Genomic DNA, 8914 nt, shown 5'->3' on the forward strand with positions numbered 1-8914 from the left:
GCTTTCTGGTATGAAATAATAGATCTTCTTTAACAACGTTTATGGAAAATCTACCCTTAAGAGGATAAAATAGTGGTAGAAATTTCGTTTAGAAGTTCGCAGATTTTAGAGAAAAGTCTATGTAATTTAGTATTCTACTTTCTGATTGAAAATAATAGATCACCTACTTCACCGCTTTTTAAAAATTAACCCTCAAGGACGTTTAATAGGGGATGGAACTTTGTTTTAAAAACCGTTAATTTGGAAGCAACGACTGTAAAAATTGGCAATTGGCTATCTGGTTGGGAATAATAGAACTTTTTTAACACCATTTATGGAAAATCTACCCCTAAGTGGATAATAGAGGGGTTGAAAGTTTAAAAATAATAATAATTGTTAAATAAAAGAAATCCTTGGAAATCAGAAGCTTTATTTCTGACTTCAAAATTACAACGTGGTAAGCCCGAAATTATACAAAAATAGGATTGATGTGTCCACCTCGACCGCGCGTGTGAAGACGATTCACCGCCCACACTACCCCACTCCCGGAACGGGTCCCTGGTAGTGAAAGCGCCTTCCAAAATTGCACCGCAATGATTATCTTGTGCGTAAACAGGCTCCCCCCCTGTAATACCTCCTGGTATTACAGTATTAACACTCCATCAGTGGACAAAGTCGCGTGAGTGTCCGCCTTACTTGGCCCCTTTGCGTGTTAACATCAGCCACTCTGGCTACACCATCAACTCCTGGATAAAAGACACGTCCCATACGCCATTGAAGAGGCGGAGCGTTATCTTCTCGAAGAAGAACGAGATCCCCCACGTGCAGAGAGTTGGATTTGTTAGAGCTCCACTTGACACGCTGCTGCAGCTCGCAGATATATTCGTTCTGCCAACGCCTCCAGAAGTGTTGGCGAGTCTGCTCGATGCGTGCGTAGCGCTGCAAGCGGGTAGATTTCTCTTCGTGAAGTTCAGGGTCAGGCAGCGAAGTGAGCGGCCGACCGATCAGAAAGTGCCCTGGAGTGAGAGAAAGGAAATCATGAGGAGAGGAAGACATGGGGCACAAGGGACGACTATTTAGAATAGCCTCCACCTGCGCAAACAAGGTAGACAACTCCTCATAAGTGAAATAGGAATTGCCCATGACACGCTTTATATGGTGCTTGGCTGACTTGATTCCGGCCTCCCAGAGTCCTCCAAAATGAGGGGCATAAGTACGAATAAAGTGAAATTTTATATTCTCATTCGTTGCAAAATTAATTAAATTATTTGAATTTTCCTTAAAAAAGTTTGCTAGTTCCTTAGCTGCCGCGACGAAATTACGTCCGTTATCACAAAATATTTCTAACGGTTTACCGCGACGAGCAATAAACCTACGCAAGGTCATGGTCATAAACGGTCAAGGTCATAAACGCATCCTTTGTTAACTCGGTAACTGCCTCCAAGTGAACACACTTGTACCGAAAACATACGAAAAGGCATACATAACACTTGGAAGCTCTTGCGCCGCGACCCCTTTTATTTATGATAGTGAACGGACCACCGAAATCAAGCCCCGTTGTTTGAAATGGAAACGCAGGCATAGTGCGTTGTGGTGGGAGGTGTCCCATTAATGGAGTAATCGTTTTAGCCTGTAGGCGTTTACACCGCACGCAGCTGCGTACCGTGCGACGTGCTAAAGTCCTACCACCCAATGGCCACACAAAATCGCGCACAGTACATAACAATAACTGCGGACCTGCGTGCATATGTCTCAAATGTTCATAATTAAATATAAGATGACATAAACGATGTTTAGCATGCAAAACAATAGGGTGTTTTTTATTATAGTCGTAGTCGGAACGATCGAGTCGACCGCCGACACGAATTAGGCCATTTTCATCTAAAAATGGACATAGTGATTGTAAATTACTTTTAATTGAAATGGAGCGTTTTTTATTTAATGCTTCATACTCGAGTGGAAAAGATTCCTGCTGAGAGAATTTGCAAAGGAATATGAAAGAATTATTTAACTCTTCTGCAGTTAGCGGCCCGATGATTTTAGATTTTGGTGATTTAATATTGTGAAGAAATCGCAAAACGTACGCAAACGAACGTTTCAAACGTATAAAATTAGAAAACCTATCAAAATGAATTAGAAGTTCGAATGTTTGCACTACATTAGCCTTAACTTCGAGCAAGTCACAGTCCCCATCCCCATGATGGTATAGAACTGGCCAATTGTCTTCGGTCTCAAGTAAAAAGCTTGGACCGGACCACCACAGGCTTGAATTTCGAAGAAAACTAGCCTTTTTACCTCTCGAGATCAAGTCTGCGGGGTTTTCGCTGGTTGGTACATGACGCCAATCAGCTGTGGAAGTAGATTCTGTGATTTCAACTACTCGGTTAGCGACAAAAGTTTTTAACTTATTTGGATTGGTATGCAGCCACCCTAAAACAACACTGGAATCACACCAGTGCACGCAACGCGATATTTTACATCGTAAAGACCCTAGAACTATTTTACATAGCCTAGCAGTGAGTAACGCACCTAACAGTTCCAATCGCGGGATTGTAACTGGCTTGCTGGGGTTTACCTTAGATTTAGAACAGAGCAAATTTACTATAACTCGACCATCCTCACTAATGGATCTTAAATAGATACAACAACCGTAAGCTGAACCAGAGGCATCACAAAATGAATGAAGTTCTATTATAGTAGGTTTCTCACATAGGACTAGTCTAGGTACATGAATTGAGTTTAAGTCTAAAAAATCCAACTTTATCTCGTTCCATTGTTGTTGCAAGTCAGATGGAACGGGTTCAGACCAGTCTATGCTACGACGCCATAATTCCTGTAACAAGACCTTAGATCGAATTGTACATGGACTTAGTAACCCAAGAGGATCGAAGATTTTAAACGAATGTGACAAAATCAATCTTTTCGTAACCGGTTCATCGCACTCGTAGGGAATGCTTATCATGACGCGTAAAATGTCAGACGAAGGTTCCCATTGCAAACCCAAGGTACTCGTCGATTCGCTAAGAGTTAAAGCTCCTTGATTATCCTTTAAAGTATCTTCAAGAATGGAGGCAACATTTGATTTAAATTTTCGAAGTGGAAAGCAACCTGAACGTAAAATTAATATGTGATGTAATTGTGAGATGGAATCAGTGCCTGTAATTAGGTCGTCCATATAAAAATCGCGTTGAATTATCTGTTTGATTAAATCGTCCCGGCATTCCTCCCCTAGTTGCCAGATACACTTAGTGCTTAAATAACTAGCGCTTGCAAGGCCGTAAGTGACAGTATTAAGCCTAAGAACTTGAAGAGGTCTCGACTCATCCTCCCTCCATAAAATAAGTTGGAGATTACGATCATCCTCGTGAACATTAATTTGTCGGAACATCTTCTCGATGTCGCCGGTTAACACGTATTGGTGTTGACGAAATCTCAATAGTATGGAGAACAGAGAATCCTGGACCGTAGGGCCTATATATTGTAAACTGTTGATTGAAAGACCGGAGGAGGTGCAGGCGGAGCCGTCAAATACAACGCGTAACTTAGTTGACTCGCTGCTCTGTTTGAATACCGCGTGATGACACAGAAAGTAAGAGGGTTGCGGTCTATGATCAATCAAAACAGAACAGTGACCCAACTTTCGATACTCATCGATAAATTGTGAGTATTGAACCTTAAGCTCCGGTTGCGTTTTGAATCGTTTCTCTAAGTTTAAAAATTTGTTTTTTGCCATTAAATAAGAATTACCTAAGGAATGGGGCGAATACTTTAAAGGTAAACGCACACAAAAACGACCGAAAGAATCACGAGTAGTGTTATTTTTAAAATGTTGCTCACAGGCCTTCTCGTCTTCGCTCAATAGCCTAGCAGAATTTGGAATTTCCTCTAGCTCCCAAAATTTACTTAAACGATTATTAAAATTATCTTGATTAGTTAAAACATTAAAATTACAATTTATATAATTAGATTTCCTATTGGAAATATGATATGGTAAACAGACGGAACCGGATATAATCCATCCGAATTCTGTATAGATAAGCTGAGGTTTGTTAGAACCTAAAGATTGACGTTCACTACCTACAATGTTAAAAAATAGATCAGCGCCGACTAACACGTCAATCGGTGACGGATTATAAAAAGTTGGATCGGCCAACTGAACATTTGCAGGTATATTAAGGAACTTTGCATTAACAAATGATTTAGGAATATTATCTGTAAGTTTAGGTAGCACCGGGCAAGTTAAGTTTGTAATATAGTCACTGTTTAATGATTTTAATTGGAATGAACAAAAGTCATTTACGCAGTGAAAAATAGAATTCCCGATCCCTACAATGTTTACAGGCTCCATAGATAGAGATTGTAAACCTAGCATGTCTTTAAGACTTTGAGACATTAGACTAGACTGACTACCTGAGTCTAGTAGAATACGCACTATCGCGCGCTTATTAGTTTGTGGATTGACCGCTTCAACCACGGCTGTGGACAAAAGAGTAAATTTGTTAATATTATTAGCAGAAAAATGCACAGACATATTCGTCTGTGTTTCTGAAGAAACAGTAGTGTGAGAAGAACTAGAAGCGTCAGCCTGAGAGGCAGATGCTTTATTGTTATTGCAAAGCAACGTATTATGTCGCCGTTTACAGTTACGGCAAACACCGAAGCGACATGTGTAAGCGGTATGACCAGAATGTAAGCAGTTGTGACATAGCTTTAGCTTAGCAACTATGCCCTGGCGCTGCTGAATAGACTTAGACTTAAAATCAGAACATTCGTAGATCTTATGCTGACCTTTACAAACCGCACAAACTATGTTAACGATCTGCGCAGCGAACATATTACTTTGATTAATTCGTGGATTGTTGTTACAGACTTTATTGACCTTGACATTAGGAATTGAATCGCTAGTTCGATTATGATTGTACGTCTCGAGAATATCTGCACGGTTCTTTAGAAATTTCGTAAATTCTGCAAGAGTGGGGGAGTCAGAGAGCGTATTCCTGTACTCCTCCCATTTTAAACTAGTTTTACTAGATAATTTTGAAGCTACTATATGAATAATTAAAGTGTCCCAATGAGAAGTAGGTTCACCCAAACTAGACAAAGCACGTAAGTTTTTATTAATGTTATCTATAATAGATCTTAATCCCTTATCGGTCTCGCTATGCTTAATATTAAAATTCAAAAGAGAATTCAAATGGCTCTTGATTAATAATCTTTTATTATCGTAACGTTCGCGTAGAAGCTCCCAAGCCTTATGATAATTGGATTCAGTTACCTCTAAGTTACTAATCACCCTTGCTGCCTCACCCTCCAAGTAAGAGTTGAGATAGCAAAACTTGACAGGTGTCGGAATATATTGGTTATCGTGAACGAGAGAACAGTAAAGATCGCGAAACTCAAGCCACCTAAAATAACTGCCATCAAATTTAGCTATCTGAAGAGTAGGAGGTTTGAAACCTATGCCTGGTTGACTGGGACAGCAAGCAGAAGCAGAACTGTTAACGTCAGTAATCTTAGAAGTGTTAGAAGTATTATGTTTGCTCTGAAGGCTTTGAGCTGTAGCTATTAAAAAGGCAAAGTCGAGCTCGATATTATCACGCTCGGTTAGCTCATCGTCTATATTAGCACAATTTAAAATTTCAATTTCACCTTGCAACTCGTCAAAACTACATGATAGACCTTCTATTCTCGATAATTGAATCCCTAAAGTTGACACTTCAATATCGCTTGGACCTGATAATTTTTCCAAAGTAGTTAAATAATTTCTAAATTTAGTTAATCGACCCTTAATATAGCTACGCTTGCTTATGAGCTCTTTTAATTTAGATTCAGGCATAATGTTGAAATATAAAGCAGTCCCAAGGAATTAGCAAACAAACACTCAAACGTTGAAAAGTTGAGATAATAAGTAAAAAAATATTTGCACGCAATTAAAACGGATAGATATTATGCGTCTTACGCCAATCCTCGGATAACAAACCGGTTCGCCGGGCGAGCGACCGACACCCGCAACGGCAGGTACTTGCCGCGTAGAACAATGAGAGCGCCGTAAACAAGTCAGCCAACAATGCACACCTGTAATTATAATACAAATATGATCAAATCCTAATAAAAATCATGTATGATTAGGAGACAAAGAAATATGCAGAAAGCAGAGTAGGTATTATCTAACAATGAAATTATTTTAACTGTTATGTTATTTTACGGAAAAAAAAACGAAAATATATTTAATTTATCACTTGCTAGTGCAGTATAATGTAATATAATGAAAGCTGATGTGCAAAATATAATAATTTTTGAAACACGTGTCCGCGTGTCCACGTGCCCACGTGCTACGGTCGAGAAATTACTGAATAAATTTCAGTAAATGGACGAAAATACTTGAAATTATGGGCTTAAATAATCAGAAATGAATTATTTCACGAATTTAAAGTTGTCACCAGGCACAGATAGAAAGCTAGACTTTATAGTACCTAGGTGATAGGCAATTAGGTCTAAAGGTTGAAAAAAAAAGGAAATAGGGACACTTAGCTGATCGGTTAGCGCTGCGGTGCGTGTTGCTGACCGGCGGAGAGACACGATGTCAAGCAGTTCCTCCTCCTGAAGACCCTCTGGACTGCCACGTTGACCCAAAAATTGCTAAATCGCGGTGATCCGAAGATTGCTTGCTTGAGTAGTCCTGTCACGGTCGCCACTTTTCTTTTGTTAAATAAAAGAAATCCTTGGAAATCAGAAGCTTTATTTCTGACTTCAAAATTACAACGTGGTAAGCCCGAAATTATACAAAAATAGGATTGATGTGTCCACCTCGACCGCGCGTGTGAAGACGATTCACCGCCCACACTACCCCACTCCCGGAACGGGTCCCTGGTAGTGAAAGCGCCTTCCAAAATTGCACCGCAATGATTATCTTGTGCGTAAACAATAATAATATTCTTTATTGTACCCAAAAAAGAACACAAAACAAAACATACAATTTTGGACGATACAAAAGGCGGTCTTATCGCTAAAACAGCGATCTCTTCCAGACAACCTTAGGATGAGGAGTTAAAGAAGGGATGACTTAAAATAATAGGGAGGGTGCAATTAAATGATAGAAGCAGGACAAATATATAAAATTAAGTGTAAATATAAAGATAGCATAGTATAGAACAAATAATAAATAAGGGGGAAAGAAGCTAAAAAAAAAAATACATAAAGAAAGTTAACACAGTTTTATAAGTGAATAGCAAGAGCACAGATTTTGGGAGGAAAAACAGTTAGAGTTGAAGGTAGTGAGATTTGACGAGTGTTTTGAAGGAGTATAAGGATTGGGAGTAACGAATAGATACAGGGAGGGAGTTCCAAAGACGGATAGCGGATACAGTGTAGGATTTTTTGTAAAAAGAAGTTGAGTGAGAGGGAGTACAGAGAGCAAGATTTTCTGAGGAACGAAGGGTTCGGTCATGGGACAAGTGGAGGAACTGGAAACGTTGTTTGAGGTAAGGAGGAGCAGTATGATTAAATAGTAAACAATAGAGAAGAGATAGAATATGAGCATTCCGGCGAAGGCGAATTGGGAGCCACTTGAGTTTAGCACGATATTCTGAAACGTGGTCATATTTTCTTAGGCCAAATATAAACCGTATACATACGAGACGCTCAAGCTTATTTAATTGCTCCTCTGTAATGTCAGGATAACACACATCAGCATAGTCAAGTATTGGTAAGAGGAGGGACTGTGCAAGCGTAATTTTAGTTGGAATGGGTAAAACATTTTTTAGCCTACGTAGCGAGCTCACTGCAGCAAAGAGCTTTCTACTGACCTCTGAGATCTGAGGTATCCATGAAAGGTGTTGGTCCATGTAGATACCCAGATTTTTGACCTTATTGCTATAAGCAATACGCACATCATCCAGTACGATTGGTGGTAACTGGTGCCAATCGATCCTAAAGATCAGACGCGAACTCCCTATGATAATAGCCTGAGACTTGGTAGCATTTAATTTTAGGCCAAAGGTTTTGCTCCAAGTCGAGATACAATCCAAATCAGCATTAGTAATCCTGATGGCGTTGGATAAGTTGTTCAAGCAAGCATGATTGTAGATTTGTAAATCATCTGCATATAGATGATAGAGCGAAGTGAGATGGAGACTAATAAAATTTATGAAAATAGTAAATAGGAGAGGAGACAACACGCCACCTTGCGGTACACCGGCAACCGTATTCGACCAGTATGAAAATTTGTCATCAATTTGAATCCGCTGCCGGCGGCCATACAAGTAACTATGAAACCAGTCAATAGCCGTCGGAGATATGTAGAGAGAACGCAAGACCCCCAAGAGGATATCAAAATCAACAGCATTGAACGCATTGCTGAAATCCAACAGCGTCAACACCGTCAGCTGTTGATTATCCATCCCCATGCGTATGTCGTCCGTGATTTTTAGCAATGCAGTAGCCGTACTATGACCAGGACGGAAACCGGATTGTAAAGGATTAAGTAGAGCATTAGCGGACAGAAAAGAGCTAAGCTGATGGTGGATGAGGCGCTCGAGGACTTTAGATAAGAAAGGAAGTATGGATATGGGTCTAAAATCCCCAAATTCGGAAGGGTTGGACTTTTTGGGTAAAGGGATGACATGGGCATCTTTCCAAGTGGAAGGGAAGGAATTATTACGGACGGAACTATTCAATAAGGACGTAATGCAAGGGAGAAGTATGTCAAGGAGAGGGATGATCATTTTCCGGCTAATGCAATCACTGCCGACCGCATTAGATGGTATGGAGAGTATTGCCCTCTCGACATCACGATCCGAAAATTGACTAAACGAACATAAAGGAGAAGTTGGATTGGGAATATGTGACAGTTGATTTAGAGATTTTGCTTTTGTTTCGCTATCAATGGAAGACGTGACGGAGAAGTGACGATTTAAATCGTTTAGGTCGAGATTGT

The 8914-nt window shown here is 39.9% G+C and overlaps 1 protein-coding gene across 1 annotated transcript; it reads right to left on the minus strand.

Moving 5' to 3' along the window:
• Positions 1–2795: 2795 nt before the first annotated feature.
• On the minus strand, positions 2796–5963 carry LOC140746583 (uncharacterized). Its single transcript, XM_073078711.1, has 2 exons — positions 2980–5963; positions 2796–2812 (listed from the first exon to the last, which is right to left on the minus strand). The coding sequence occupies exons 1-2, from the start codon at positions 5813–5815 to the stop codon at positions 2796–2798; spliced, it is 2853 nt and encodes a 950-aa protein (XP_072934812.1). The 5' UTR covers positions 5816–5963.
• Positions 5964–8914: the final 2951 nt, after the last annotated feature.

This window comes from Epargyreus clarus, unplaced genomic scaffold, assembly GCF_041222505.1.
Source record: "Epargyreus clarus isolate Ecla_fem2 unplaced genomic scaffold, WU_Ecla_fem_2.2 ptg000013l, whole genome shotgun sequence".
Classification (NCBI taxonomy): Eukaryota; Metazoa; Arthropoda; class Insecta; order Lepidoptera; family Hesperiidae; genus Epargyreus; species Epargyreus clarus.

Bases quoted from the DNA above. Each gene is read 5' to 3' on its own strand.
- LOC140746583 (XM_073078711.1), bottom strand. From the start codon at position 5,815: ATGCCTGAATCTAAATTAAAAGAGCTCATAAGCAAGCGTAGCTATATT.